Source organism: Verticillium alfalfae, genomic scaffold (genome assembly GCF_000150825.1).
Source record: "Verticillium alfalfae VaMs.102 supercont1.1 genomic scaffold, whole genome shotgun sequence".
Taxonomy (NCBI): Eukaryota; Fungi; Ascomycota; class Sordariomycetes; order Glomerellales; family Plectosphaerellaceae; genus Verticillium; species Verticillium alfalfae.
The window spans coordinates 4,054,351-4,069,272 of NW_003315038.1; the positions used below are offsets into that span (position 1 = coordinate 4,054,351).

A 14,922-nucleotide genomic window follows, 5' to 3' on the forward strand; every position below is an offset into this window, starting at 1 on the left:
AGACGGTCACCTTTTTCTATCCTGCCGCCAGTCGTGGGCAGGAAGCTGCTGAAGAGAGCCATTAGGTCTTGCGACTTGATGTGGTCCCAGTCAAGGTTGACGACGGCGATACGGTTCGTGACCTCGCCTTCCTCGACAGCAGCCTGCTCGTCGCGAAGGCGCTGCATGGAACCACCGGCCTCGGCCGCAGCGTCATCCTCATCTTCCTGCTCCTCTTCCGAATCCGAGTCCTCATCAGAGGAAGAGAAGCCTCCGCCACGTGCGGGATCGTAATTGGCGTCGGCAGCCTTGAGCTCCCGTTCGACCACATCGTCGTCCTCAACCTCAGGGGTGTCCTCGTCTTCCTCTTTGTCTTCCTTGTCCTCTTCGCCCTCCTCTTCGTACAGTCTCTGCAGGGCCTTCTTCTTCGAGTCGGACTTCAACTTCCTGCCGTATCGATCGACTTTTGCTGTGGCGGTGAACTCATCATCCTTGAGCATGCGTGAGAATCGCTTGTCGATTGTGGTCTTGGTTTTCTTCTTGGAGGGAAGACGAAACCGGGGGTCGGTCTCGAAATTCGAGAACCTCGAGTCGGTGATCTTGTCTGATTTGGACATGGCGTCGACGGTCCTGGCGAGATGTGTTGGGGATTGTCGTGGAATCGTGAAAGCGTCGAGTTTGCGACGAAAAAAGTTGACCTGGGTCGCGGGGGATTGGATTTTTTAGTGGGGTTCCCGGCAGTAACATTCACCGAGACTCACCGAAAGACACCGCCTTTGGTAGCCTCAGCCTTGGCCTCTTTCCTAACCTCTTACGCTTTTGTTTACTTCACATCGAAATACTTATCTTGAGCGATTGTTGCGTAGGTAGGATAAGTGTTCTTCAGGGCTAGATACAAACTCTACATACTTATCATAAGGCCTGAGACTGCATAAATGGGGACTCCTCGTCTCCTTCGCACTGCCGGAGGCCTGGCCAACCGCTACCTGTGTAATCACTGAGATGATAAGGCTATTGCCAGTCAATGCGCACTGGCGAGTATCTCTGTCGATAATTGAGAATGAGACTGGACGAGGAGACGCCGCAACTTAAAACGACGCACTCCCACGAAAGTGATGTGCTCTGTGGGAGAGGGTGGTGTCTACGAAAGACAGCGTATCACTTGGCGGGGTGACCCCGCTTGCAAAGTCAAACTCACCTCATCTTGAGGGACATGTTGTAAGGCGAAGCCCGGTGCTCACGTCCAGGCCAACTCCTCCTTCTTTTACCATCAACTGTCCATAACTTTCCTCACCATTGCATCTTCCGCATCATGCCGTCAAACAGCAGCAGCAGTTCGAAGCAGACGGGATACAGGGCGTCGGCGCCGACCAGTCAGCCGTCCTCGGGCTACGACACGCGACACGAGATCGCCAAAGCTTGGGGCGGGCGCCAGAACTTTCAACACAGTTATGGATTGAAGAGTACTCCATGACGCCCATACCTGCACACATCCAGCTGACCCCTTTCAGTGACGCCGGACGACATTGCGCAAGGAAACGCTATCCTGGATTCGATGGCGAAGAACAACAGAAAGTAGCAAATGAAGGCCCGCCGAGTCTTTCTGCTTGGGTTGGGATGGAGACATACCAACTCGAAAAGGCGACACCTTGATGATACCGAACTAGGATACCGAGATAGGTCGACACGTAGTTGCAATTGATCTTCCGTAAGTGTTTCAATCACGGGGCCCATTCTGCCGCGGCACTTCTCACAGCTGCGTCTGCCACTGTAGCCGAACGCATAGCTTTCCTCGGGAAACTCCAAAACCGGTCTTTCGAGTTCAATGTTGCTTTATCTGGCAAGAACCACAGCCATATGAGTTACCGCGTGTTTAACCTGTGATTTAAGCTATGTGTATTATTGGAGAAAGTTCATTGCCCGTGGCAAACGTGTCCGATATCCAGCACTGCAGTCCAGTCTCAGATTGTGATGGCCGTTCTACCCTCAGAAACCCCGCTCCCAGGCCAACAGAAGAGGAAAATAGCAAATATCTGAGAACTGGCCTCTCCTACAAGCAGAAATAAAAGCGACGAAAATCCCTTTGAGCGCAAAAGACTTGTAAGTAATATGCTGTGATATATGATATTGAGCATCCTGCGTCCGAACCTCAGAAACGCCCACCTCGTCTCCACCCTCGCCGGCTCGGAGGAGATTATCAGTGATCTCCTCACTTCGCAAGTTCGGCCTCCTTTAGGTTCTTGATCTTCGATAGAGTTTCTTTGCAGAGTTGCAGGTATTTCTCAGGGTTGAGCAGATTCATGACGCCAAGCTCGGAGAGAGTAAAGGGGTCGTGCCCGTCATCCTGGACGGCACAGTCCACGACCTCATTCTTGCTGGTCTGAATCCTCTCAATCTTGTCGTCAATTGAATTCGGCGATTTCAGCCTCACGCAGTACGTCTCTTTGCATTGTCCAGTGCGGACGACACGGCCGAATGACTGCTGCTCCCTCGCACTGTTCCACCAAGCGTCAACAACAATGACACGATTGGCGCACGTCAAGTTGAGGCCTTCGCTACATGTTCCCATGGTTGCGACCTGTTTCATACACTTGTCAGCCCTAGGTCTTGCAGCAACACGATACCCACTGGATACTCACCAGGACCTTGACAGTCGGTTCAGTCTCGAATATATTTTTGGCCTTCGACTTTTGCTTTGACAACATTTTGCCATAGGTGTAGACGAAGTCAATGCCTTCAAGCTGGAGCATGATGCCTGTCATCAGAAGTGTTTTGACGAATTGCACAAAGACTATGCCTCGATTAGCTCGGTCGGGATCAATAACCTCGTTCTACTTACTGATGCACTTGTCTTTTGGGAAATCTCTCTGCCATCTGAGCAGAGTGTCCTTGACTGCCGTGAGCTTCGAGCCCGCGGCCGGCATTCTGTTGTTCAAGACGCAAGCTGCCTTGATAAAGGTAGTATCGCGGGGTGCAAGTAAAGGCGTCACGCCTTGGTTGTCTTGTCCGACACGACGGTCACTAGGGTCGGTGGCTGATCGGCGAGCTTGTTGAGCCGCTCGCCCACCTCTGCGGTTGAAGTTCGGTCGGCTTGCCCGCTTCCTCTTCAATGAGCTTTTGATCTCGCCTTCCCTTGCTTGCTCTTGGGCGTCAAATTGAGTCTCCAGCGTACCGAGGGTTATTATCTTGAGGAACGGTGTCGGAGTATTGCAGCGAGGACACTTAGTGCGTTGTTCGGTTTTGAGCCACTCGGTTAGACAACCGCCGCAGATATAATGACCACACTGGTAGAAAAGATGTCAGTGTATTCCTCTAGGAACAAGCAGGATTCCTCATGACTGCCTATGACCTACTGCTTGTGCTTTCTGAGGATCAGAAACGGGACCATCGCACTTTGAGCAGCCTGTGGCTCGTATTTGGTGATAATCGATGATCATTTCAATGAGCGGCGCGAAGGGGCAGCACCGTGTTCCAAACTCCGAACTGCCAAATGGGTTAAGGGTCTTCGGTCTGGCCACGCTAGAAGACCTTGCATCATGGTTGACTTGTCGCTCAGACCAGCATCCAATTTGATCAAGAGTGCTAGGTGTCCTTGGCTGCTCCTCGACCTTTCGCACCATCTCAAGCAGCACCTGCAGCTCGTCCACGGATACGCCGTTCGGACCGTCATCCCGGAGGAAAGACTCCAGGGAATAGGCGTGCGACACCAACTGCCTGTACCGCATGTGACCAACATACTTTTTGTTGCCGGTTCTTGCGTTGTCGTCAGTGTCGAATATGATGTCCAGCCACCTAAATATTGTCAGCCCTGAGCTTTTTGATCAATGTCTTTCCTAGAGAACTTGCTCCTGGATGGCTTTCTCAACAGCAGTCAGCTGGACGTTCTGGTCCTCCATGTGCTTTTGGGGAAGTTTCATCATTCTGTTGCCGAGGAAAAGATCTTGATCCGTCCTAGGAGGTGGTCAGCAATGGTAAATCTAAATGAGCTGCATGTGAAAGCATACCTTCGATAGCTGTTGTTGGTCATGAGAACATCGATCCTATCTTTTGCATCGCTCTACGTTGTATCAGCAACCAGCCCGCCCAAGCTTGATCGCCGCGATTGGTACTTATGCCACTTACTGAAAGCACATACACTTCTTTAAACTCCTGAAAGCTTGTGATATTTGTGCAACCGATGAGTTTTGTGTAAGAGTATAGCTCTAGAGCACAAATGTATCGTCAGTACGCTCAAGACTTGTCTCTTAGATGCTGACCAGAGCGAACCTTCAATCCTGTTGCTGAGCGGTGTGCCACTGAGACCCCATTTGTGTTGTGCCTTGACAGCGTATGCTGCCCGGAAAGCTGGCAAAGGTATTAGAAATTTCGGGAAATCAAGACTCAGTTCAAAAGAAAATGATGTACGTACTCATTCCAGCATGTTTTTTGATGTTATGTACTTCGTCCAATACCAAGCGGAAGAATTGAACTTCGTGGAGTATTCCTTTGATATAATCATCGGCCATCGCGTACTCATCAGCCCCAAGAAGAAACCGTCGAACGTAGTCAGTGGGATCTCCCTCATCGAAGTCTTCGTCGCTTTCGTCAACATGAGCAGAAGGGGCCATCTCATAGCTCATCCGAAGCTCACTATAAGTGGCAATTCTGCGAAAGGAATTAGTGACATGAACTCAAAGTTGCCCAAAGAGCTCATGTTCGGCGACATGATGTTACTCACACGATCCACTTTCTGGCCAAGGCCCTGGGATCTAGCCGGTCATCCTGTAGGGTGGACAGGAGAATGGTCTGATCATGATATTTCTGGCCAAGATGGATGCGAATCTCGTTCCCTCCACTGTTGAGCAAGCGGAGCGTTGGGCGCCACTACCAGCGTCCGCCCCCTCTCTGCGTCTCGTTTGGCTGTCTCGGGTTGATTGCATGGATTGCAGCAAGAGTGACGATGGTCTTGCCAAAACCAGGCATATCAGCGACAATGCCGCCCTGGGGGCCAATGTCTGAGTGCTCTTGCAGGACCCACCAAGCCGCGAGAGGAAGCTGATATTCCTTCAGCATGGCCATCATGCCCTTGATCTGATAGCGTCGTTCTGGGCCAGCTGGCGTGTCTGCGTGGTAGCATCTGACTTGGGCTCGACCGAAGACCTTGGAGCCTTCTTTGACATCCCGCTTCTGGGTCTTGCCATGACGGTTGTTGCCTACGCTGTTTGTGCACTTGGCAATCTCTTTCATGTTGTCCGCCTTCGTGACGAAAGTGGGTTCTTCTTCTTCAACACCAGAGAACGAAGGCATGTAGGATGGGACAGCAGTGGTGTGTGTGACCTCGGTGCTCTTCTGCTTCTTCTTGGACTTGTTTCGAGCCGGCGGTGGTGGGATGAAGCCTCTTTGGTCAACGAGCCCTATGTTACTCACCATGTACTTGAGGAATGCCTCCTTGCGGCTGGCGGAGAGCCTGGCCGCATATTCGGCGACGTTCTTTGCTGGGCGGCGTGGCGTCCTCGACTTCTCTTTGGCCGGCTGATGTTGTTTCTCCTCTTGTCGGGACGCAATGCGAGCTTCAGCAGGGTCGACGAAATCGTCATCGGAATATTCTTCTGGCTCAGATAATTCGCTGCTGCAGTCCGATTGGTCGTCGACGTGATTTTCATCTTTGTACGATGTAACCCCTGGGCGAGGGGCTCGAGCATCCTCATCACCATCGCTTTCGACTGTCACCGACGTCTGAACCATGGTCCCGGGTCGGGCCATTGAGACATGATTTCCGACATCGTTGCCCTCGAGCTTGACAATGTTGGCAGAAGGAGGCCTGGGACCAAGACCAAGAGAACCTTCCCTCTTGACGAGAGAAGATTCTGTAGTCTCACCCCCCTCCATGGATAGTCGTGATAGCCCTGGGTAAGACAAAGTGAGGTGAGGCAAGGTTCAAGCTAGAGGGGCAAACGATGAAAGAATGCTGGATCAAGGTTAAGCTGAAAGAGAATGGGACGAAGGGTATGGTGAGACAGGTGGTCTGCGTTGGGTAGGAATAGAATAGTTCTGAAGATGTGAGTTTCTTTAAGTACCTTCTCGATACCACTGCCGGAAGCAGTGCAAGTGCAGGTGCCCCGATTCGCGGAACGTGACGGAAGACGGAGGTGATTCAGACGGCAGTGGTTTCCTCGAATCTTTAGGACGAGGGCATGGTGCTGGAAGGCGCCTCGGCAGTCCGAAATCTCTCAGAAGGTCCTGAAATCCAAATAGCGGCATGGGCAGATGATGGTAAAAGGAAACATGCTCTGATGAGGTACCCAAGGGTTAAGGTAGGTAGGTAGGTAAAGTTGGCGCAAGCGGAGCGTTGAGTATTGAGACGGAGATCGTCTCAGTCCTCCAGAGAATCTGTTCACCACGTCACGATCGGCAAGCATTAAATACAACTGCCCCAACATGGCGGTTCCACACTATGATTCGACACTACATACAACAAGCCGCCCATGTACATGTGCCAAGAAAGCCCTGCGTGAAGCAGAACAACCGTCTCTCATCCTCATGCTGAACGTTAAAGGAAAAAGGGGGAAGGAACAAGGAAAAGGTTATGGGATAGACATCGAGTGCTCCGCTGAAGGAGCAAACAAAAGGGGAAAATGTTGGTCAGCGAACGACGGTTCACTTGGCCTCGTACCTTCCACTGACGACCTTTCGCGCAAGTGGCACGTCGACCCACCTCTGGTCAGCAGGCAGGGCAGGCGAGTTAAGTTCTTCGTCGGCAAAAGGGTCATCTTCTGTGGCCGCGACGTCCTTGCCCTTGCCCTTCGACTCCTCAAGTCTGGACACGGAGATGCCGCTGCCGAGGGCGGTGCCTTCAGCAGGAGTGTACTCCCATCGAGCTTCGACGTGGCCCGGCTTTGGTTCCCCGTTCTCGGCTCCGACGATACGGCAGACGATCTTGTGCACCTCGGAGGTCAGGGTGAGCTCGGGGAGACGCCAGTAGACGAGCTGCTTCTCTTTGAGGTGGGTACCGGAAGGCTTGGTCTGCGCCCCGGACGCGCGCGCACCCTCATACGTGACGACGAACACGACATTGTGAAGCGTCACAGGGCCCGACACCTTGACTGCGGGGTTCAGGGAGTACTGGAGGAGCAGGCCGAGCTTGTCGCCCTGGGGCTTCCACCGGGGCGCAGAAGCAGTGGTGCATGCTCCGCAAGGGACGGCGCGTCCGAGCCGGCAATATCGTGAACACGATAGGTGAAAGCTGTGGCCGTCTTGTTCAGGTGAGATAGGTTTAGTGTGAACTGATCGGGCTGTTCAGGGGACACGTTGTGAACAAAGATGCGGTTCGGTCCAATGACTTCGAGGTTGGGGAAGTTGTTGATACGAATGCTCTCAGATTCTGGGCCATAGTCAGCGGTGTGTTATTATTCATGACGCCCGCAAGTGGGGGCTTACCTGGCGCATCCGAGTCGCCGTGATAGGAGAAGGCGATCTCGCCGCTAATCTTGGCACTCTTCACCACTCCATCCTCGAAGGACGCTGTCACGGTCTCGATGATGGACGAGTTGAGGCCAGGGCCGGTCATTTCGGGGTGCTTCTGGTGAGCAAGGCTGCTGAGCGAGTTGGCCGAACGAATGGACTGCGTGTCAGATGTGGCAGCGATGCTCGCCTCGGAAGCCAGTGTGGCTACGGCCGAGGGACGAGACGTTTGGCTGACCAGCGGCGGCGACGATGGGAAGGGATTCTCGTTCGTGAGATCCCGGCCAGGCGGTGCGGGGACGTAGATGGTGTTCCTAACATCCCGCCTGCCCCTCACAGTACCCATCTTTCGTGTTGGCGCGCTCATCTTGCCTAGGGTGCTGGCGACGTTGGTTATAGCAGCTTGGCTCTCTTCAGGATCTTCTTCCTGGATCGGCGAGCTCTGGATGTTGAGCTTGAACATTTGTTCATTGTCCTCGGCTGCTTCCCGTTGCGCTTGGGAGATGGGATCCGTCGCTGGCGGGGGGACGGTGAAACCTTCAGCATCCTTGTTCTCCGTCTCCCGCAGCTGCGAAGGCGGCGGTCCTGGAGGAGGAGGGACGTCTGACACATCGACGGTGTCTGCGCCGTTGACCGCGGCTGATGATGTTCGGCTGAGTGCTGCCTGACCAGTGGTCTCGGCAACGCCGTTGGTACCCTCATGCGGAGACTGCTCATCCGATTCACGGATCGTCTGCGGCGGGTTCGGTTGGGAGCTCGGCGCGCTCGGTGATTCGGGTAGCATGGACAAGCGGTTGTTTGCTTCCCCAAGGTTGCTTGACGATGTTCTAGGCGACAGTCCTGGTCGGCCATGGCTGCTACCCGTGCGCCCAAAGGATCCAGACTTTCCAGGGGAGAGCGACCCGAAGCCGCTGTGAACGCTTTGCCGTCGGCGGCCAAGCATCGTGCCAATGCGACTGCGCAGCTTTGATTCTGTTCACGACGGTCAGTGGGCCATGTCGGGGCATATTTTTTCGTGTGTACGCGAACGCATACCTGTCTTGCCATCCTGCTTCGTCTCTTGCCTGGGCTCGGGTGGTGGTGGCGGCCTATGCTCGACAGGCACAGATCGCTCGCTTGTCGTGTCATCGGCCATCTGGCTGTGGTTCGGTGGTGCTAGGCTCTGACTCTGGCTGTGGCCGCCTGCGGTATGCGAAGTCTGCCGTGTCGACGGCCTCTTCTCCAGCCTCGGCCTTCCGGCCGTGGCGCGCTCCTGGAAGCTGGCAATCTCGAGTTCGGTGCTGATCTCCAGCATGGAGGCCAGCGTCTCGGCGGCCGTCGCCTGGCTGCGTTGGGCCTGGTCGCTTTCGTGCGTCTGGTATTGGGTCAAGAGATCGCGCAGCTGGTTGACGCGCTGCTCGTCGAGGGCCTGGAGCGATTCGAAGATGAAGGGCGCCGACGAGTCCCACTGTTGCGTCGACGAGTTCAGTTTGGACAGGGCGGCCTCGAGTTTCTGCGCATTGCCCTTTGTGCCTTTCTTCCCCAACGTCTCGACCTTCTTCTGTGCTTCGTCCAGGTCGCGCGCCATGCTGGCGAGGTTGCCAGAGGTGGCGATCATGTCCTGCATCTCCGGCTTGGTCCCGAAAGCGCGCAATGGTGCCTCGACGTCCCTGTCAATGTTGGCGGCGAGCTGGTGGTGTGACTGCGCGGTTGCATCGACGGCCTGGAGGATCTTGTCCCATGGCGCCTGGAAGACGCTGGGGGTGCCGTCAGCATGTCAAAAACAGAAAAAAAAAAAAACAGGCAAGAGAGCGCCAAGAGAGTCGAGGAGAGGATGTGAAGAACATACCCGAGCTCGGACTGGGCGTTGGGAACCTTGAACTGGAGTAGCTTGCGGAGGCTCAAGACGTATTGCTCCTCCACCTTGCGGCGTTCCTGAGAGAGAAGTCTGTTCAGCAAACAATCGACCAGTGTGCATCTCCGAGTGGCTTGTCCATCGAGCGTACCTGGAGCCATTCTGCGATTTCGCCATTGATCTTGTTTATCCGCTTTACTCGCTCGGTCAGGACGTGGACAGCTTGGGTCGGCTGGAGGGATCCCTGGAGGCGACGAAAATACGAGGTCAGCGAATGATGCAGCGTGTGGACACGAAGACGAAGCTCGACAGCTGCAATGGCAGGGTGGCAGCAGATTGGGATGGGCGCTCACAAGCATGGACGGGTATTCTGTGCGCGCGGTGTCGTCCATTGTGTTCGTCAGCTCGGAGACGCTGCGCGGGGAATCATGTACAGAAAATGCAGTGACGTGGATAAGGCGAAGGGATCGCACGCATAGCGATGCAGTCTACACGGGGTTGCGGGTGCAATGGCCCAGGGCGAAAGACGAGTGGCTGGGGGGTTGCTGAGGTGTGTGTGTGTGTGTGTGTGTGTGGTGGCGGGCCAAGGTGAGGAGCATCGCGAGATGCAGTGGAAAGGTTCTGGGGTTGGGTTGGGCCTTGAATCATCAAATGCGGGCTGGCCTGCCACCGCTCCCGGCGTCAGAGTCCACAGTCCACAGTCCACAGTCCACACCTAAGGCACAGACAGGTACCTACCTAGGTAGGCGATAGGTTCTGCTCCCGCTGGGCAGGCCTGTGCCTGTGCCCGTGCTTGTCCTTGTGCTTGTGCCTGCGCCTGGAGCTGCGCCTGGAGCTTGGTGGAGCTCCATACTGTCACGGGAGCCACGGCCCTGGGCCGAGCGCTCCATTGGGATGGCGCTAGAACGAATGAGATCATACGCGATGCGAGGCTTGCTATTGGCCTACAGGAGTCTGGGGGGAATGAACGCATTGCGGGCCTTCATTTTAGGTACCCAGGTACTTAAGCAAGTAGAAGCAGGCTTTCCCCGGGAAGGCAGTGACAGACGTGGCAGTGCCTCGAGTCATGTGACCATGCCATAGGAATGGGACCATCGTTGGGCAGTGAACCACCGATCGTCCATCTCTATTTCATGCATTACGTCGAGCATTCCATTGCCATGGTCTTCATCGAATGCTATCATGCCTGGGATCGCATGGACACGCGACACATCCGTCATTCCGAAAGTTTGTTCCATCCAATGGCAGCTCGACAGATGGATGAGCCAGCCTGAGATTCGCTCACCTCGCCATTCGCCATGAACATGAAGCGATGAACAGACGACACAGTCACACAACTGAACACAGCTTTTCGAATCCTCAAATCATGAGAAGCAGATTTGATCATTGGTCATCTTTGGTATTATCTCAATGACACCCCTGCAGCCCCCATTACGACTGGACAATCCATCGTGGATATCCAAGAAGACGGAACCCCCCAAAACCAAAGCTCGCTGCATCATCCTACCTCTTTTGACCCCCGGCGCCTCTAATCAAGCACCTGAGCCCCATTTCATCGCCGTCAACTACCCTCGCATCACATCCCAAAACCGGCACGGCGGCCTTGTAAATCGCACGACAGCGAGACGCTTAGCAGCCAGCGTAGATGGCTATAAATTGGGTCAGCTTCCGTATCACCGCGACACGATCATGCAACAGGAGGCGGCACTTACACTGGGCGAACAGGGTGTAGGTATCGGCGTGGTTGATGTTCTGCGAGGCCGACAGGCCGCGGACGCAGGAGTAGCCGTAGCAGTTGTAGTCCTGGGTGCCGCGGATCTGGGTCAGGTGGGTGACCTCGTGGAGCGTGGTCGTGGCCTGGTCGATGGCGCGGCACGTGCGGCTCTGGGCCGGGAAGGACGAGAAGTAGTACGGGCAGTTGACCATGTAGCTCTGGCTCGGCAGCGTGTAGGCGATGACGCCCGACGAGCACGCCGGGTAGATGTCGGTGCAGTACTGGCGGGAGACGCCGCCGGTGGAGCTGCCGCACTCGGAGGCGATGCGGTTGAAGACGCCGGCGACCGTGTTGCGGGTGGCCGTGGTCGACGACTTGAAAAAGTCGGTCATCTTGGCGGCGGCGCCGGACGAGGCCGCCGAGGCCGCGGCGAGCGCCAGGCTGCGGCAGTTGGACAGCGCATTGATCGTCGCCGTGCGGCGGGTGCCAGTGCAGTCGCTCTGGACGACGGCGCGCTTGATCGTCTCGTGGAAGTCACGGCGCACCTTGGCGGCCTCCTCGCCGTCGACGGTCGAGTGCACAACGTTGGACGCGTAGGTCGCGACGCCGGTCAGCTCGGTCGAGTCACCCTCGGCATAGGAGAAGCGGCCGTTGGCGCTGATGTCGAACTCGCCGCCAGCACTAAGATCGTGCACGTGCGCGACGTCCCAGGTCAGCTCGACTGTCTCGCCGGCCACGAGGACCTGGAAGGACTCCTCGCTGAGAGCCGTGGTATCCAGCTGGAGCCGGACACCATCAAACTCCACCTTCTTGGCTGTTGGTACATGTTAGTCAAGGATCGTATGCATGCGTAGGAAAGTGTTGGACGGCACGCACAGCCAGAGAAGATCTCGGACTTCTCAACCTCGAGGTCATCAAGGATCGAGCCGGTCTTGAGGACCTTAAGGTCAGAGGCACCAGTGTTGGTGATGCTCGCCTTGATGGCGGTGTTGCCGACCTTCTCAATCTTGATATCGAGAGGGCTGTCGCGCTTGTTGAGGTCAACAGAGGCGGCAGAGGCCAGGGTGGCGAGGTACAGGAGACCGGAGAACTTCATGATGACCGACGTGCTTTGAAAGAACTTGAGAAGAAGGAGTCTTGAGTGATGCTTTGTCTGAGAGATGAGTCTCTGCAGTTTCGACCACATTTCGGGGCACATCGTGAGCCTTCTTATAGCCTGCTGAAGCTCGTCGCCTCCCCTCGTCCCGGGTCCAGATTCTGGCTTCGCCCCCCCCCCCCTGATGGCTACTCCGCGCGATACTGGAGTTGAAGTTGTTAGGTGAAGTTACGTCCGATTCATCGTCGCACCTCACAGGCTTGGCAAGCTCCAATCCGGTAGTTGAGTGACATCGCCAAGCCAACGGTGTTGCCAGCGCTGCTTCTGCCGGACAGCAGCCACATTAGGAAGGAAGTCGGGAATGGTGGCACTCGGGGGCCTTGGAGGCTCTTCAAGCGCCTCACGTCGTCAATGGCGCTTTTGATTGCAGTGCTACCATGTCGCTTCATAGGTGTACGCAGCCTGTTTGGCCCCATGCAGCTCGGATGCCTGGGATATGTGTGGGGTAGCACGGCAGGTGAGCTTGAGTACGAGATATCTGGGGCTCAAGATCAGGCTGGTGGCTGCGGCAGATAGAGACAACGATTGGAGGCACGGCCGGGACCGACACCGGTTGTAGATCCGATTCACTTGCGGGAGGGGATCAAGATCCCGGAGGGGGGCATGAGGGCGATAGCGGAGGCCTTGCCTTTCTGGGAAGGAGGCAAGTATGGCGATAGAGATGCATGCGCTGATGCTACCCAACTCGCCCCTCTGCCCTCCCTATTCGCTCCAAACGGCCAATGAACAGAAAGAATACCGTCTTGGTCAGTTTCGTATGCCGCGACTGGGTCTTGCTTCAGGCGTTCCCCGCAATGTCTCCCACCCTAACCGTGGCCAGGAGGCCCGTCAAGCAACGACGATCGCTCTACACCAGCAAGCGACTCGGTCTGAGGCTTGCCTGATCTGACCAAGTGCCGAGTCCTGACTAGAGCTAGAGCCAGCACCGAATTCAGGCCTGTGCTCCGTTATGAGCGGGAATATGTTCCCATCTTTAGCAAGGAAGACAACTTGCCAAGAGCCGCAGTCGGTCTTTGATGTGCCCTTAGCCGGAGGAGGGCCTTGGTGAGTGCGTATTGCGACTTGACGCACTGCTTTATTGGACGAGGGGTATTTGCTTTTTCGGACATGGATCCATCACAATCTTCGTGTTCATGCGAGCATCGAGCACAAGGGTATCAAATCGCCAGGGCAAGGAGCAGACCGCGAATGTTGGGGCTTTGCAATGTGCGGTATAGCGTTACGGGCACAATATCGTCTAATTCCAGAAGCAGCAACTCGGCCAGTTCATGGAGAATGATCGGCAACGATAAGTCCCGGAGAAGCTGCTCCCCAGAGCTAGCCTTAGCCGTATCGCAGTTCAAGGTTCCGTTTACCAGAGATGGCAGGTGACGGGCACCAGGCTCATGGCATTTGCACGTCGTTGACCTCTAGACTCTCTAGGTTAACCCCAACATGGAGACTACCGATGTCAATCTAGCACTTATCCGCTGCTTATCCGAATAAAGGTTGGGACTGTGCGTTCCTTTGCAGAGAAACAGGCGGGTGCTGCATTCATACAAATGCCGTGCTGCAGGGCTGGATGTTTGCCACGATACCTGCTCGGCACTCCACGAGGCGTCCGCAACAACGCTCAAGATGCGCCTCATAATGCATTCCTATCACACGATGCACTTCGAGTGACCAATAGGCAAGCGAAGCCGCAATACTGACGGCGCTTTGCACAAGTTGCCATGCCACTTGCCAATTTCGACACTATGAAGTGTGTCATTGAAATGTTGTGCTTGCAGCATGCGTTGTTTCATGTTGTTGACCTGCAGATGACAACACCACCGGACATGCGACTGCAACTCTGGAGTTGCTGAGCAATAGCCTTGCGTATTGCGACACAGCTGCACTCCAATCACCTGGATGCTGTCACCTTCTTATACTGGCAACATGTTGCCGTTGTGGACGTTCTACTCTGGAGTAGGTGTAAGCTTAGGGGTTTCTGATGTGTACGAAGATCCTGATTCGAGCCGGTACGTCTTGCCACCTGATAGCCCATGTTGGGATCATCCCCAAGAAGGCAGGTCTCCATGACAGGACATGCAAAGTTCGTGCCGAGATAAACCGAGCTGCCACTACCTACATGCAGCGATGGTTACTCACAGACGACTGACTCATGGTTCTTAAGTCTGTTGCTCGTTTCCATTGGACGCGGAGTTGTTGAGTCTTGCTGGTGCATACATTGGAGTCTCATCAGCGACGGACCATTGCCGTGCTTCTTGACTTTACACCTTTCAGCCGCGGCCAACTGACGTGATTATTGGAACGAGGCCATCATGTAGGCTATTAGAAGGTTGGAACTTTCATCCAAACATGGCTTCTGATTTTTCACTGGTTGTAGTCATGGCGTTCGTTGTAACTGACATCCAGCTGCAGGTAGCAATTGGGTATATCATGTCATGTTGAGGAGCAGGTCGTCAGGAGCCCACTTGCCTCCCAATCGTCGTCAATACTACGGATTCGGTAATTCGAAACGAATTCGACAATTCAGGTGAAGTCGCTCAGGTCAAATGTGTCCCTAATCCTCGGTCTGCAACTTGGTACACTGTCCAAAGAATCGGGGCCGTATGGCGATCACCATGTCTGTAACGATCGGATCTTCGCGTCGTATGCTCATCGTTGCATTCAAGGCCTGTGCATTGACCCAGGAGTTTGGATGAGCAACTGAGCAGCATTCCCAGGCGAGAAGCCTAGGTATGAAAGCATTGGTAGCATTGGGTCTGTGACTCCCGGAGCCTCTTGTACGGCCAGGGGGTGTATACCCCCGGCGCC

At 55.0% G+C, this 14,922-nt stretch overlaps 4 protein-coding genes across 4 annotated transcripts; all 4 read right to left on the reverse strand.

The window, feature by feature from the left end:
• Positions 1-2,188: 2,188 nt before the first annotated feature.
• On the reverse strand, positions 2,189-4,391 carry VDBG_01229 (conserved hypothetical protein; the record flags this gene model as incomplete). Its single annotated transcript, XM_003009500.1, has 8 exons — positions 2,189-2,557; positions 2,619-2,770; positions 2,819-3,263; positions 3,333-3,771; positions 3,984-4,036; positions 4,102-4,181; positions 4,246-4,323; positions 4,388-4,391. 8 exons carry the CDS (start codon positions 4,389-4,391, stop codon positions 2,189-2,191), a joined length of 1,620 nt encoding a protein of 539 aa, XP_003009546.1.
• A 451-nt stretch (positions 4,392-4,842) lies between these two features.
• VDBG_01230 (predicted protein) lies at positions 4,843-5,847 on the reverse strand (the record flags this gene model as incomplete). Its single annotated transcript, XM_003009501.1, has 1 exon — positions 4,843-5,847. The coding sequence occupies one exon, from the start codon at positions 5,845-5,847 to the stop codon at positions 4,843-4,845; it is 1,005 nt and encodes a 334-aa protein (XP_003009547.1).
• Positions 5,848-6,615: 768 nt separating this feature from the next.
• VDBG_01231 (conserved hypothetical protein) lies at positions 6,616-9,645 on the reverse strand (the record flags this gene model as incomplete). The annotated part of the gene is made up of 7 exons (XM_003009502.1): positions 6,616-7,061; positions 7,121-7,339; positions 7,396-8,391; positions 8,455-9,155; positions 9,248-9,333; positions 9,405-9,497; positions 9,607-9,645. 7 exons carry the CDS (start codon positions 9,643-9,645, stop codon positions 6,616-6,618), a joined length of 2,580 nt encoding a protein of 859 aa, XP_003009548.1.
• Positions 9,646-10,882: 1,237 nt separating this feature from the next.
• On the reverse strand, positions 10,883-12,063 carry VDBG_01232 (metalloproteinase; the record flags this gene model as incomplete). The annotated part of the gene is made up of 3 exons (XM_003009503.1): positions 10,883-10,902; positions 10,966-11,781; positions 11,844-12,063. 3 exons carry the CDS (start codon positions 12,061-12,063, stop codon positions 10,883-10,885), a joined length of 1,056 nt encoding a protein of 351 aa, XP_003009549.1.
• Positions 12,064-14,922: the final 2,859 nt, after the last annotated feature.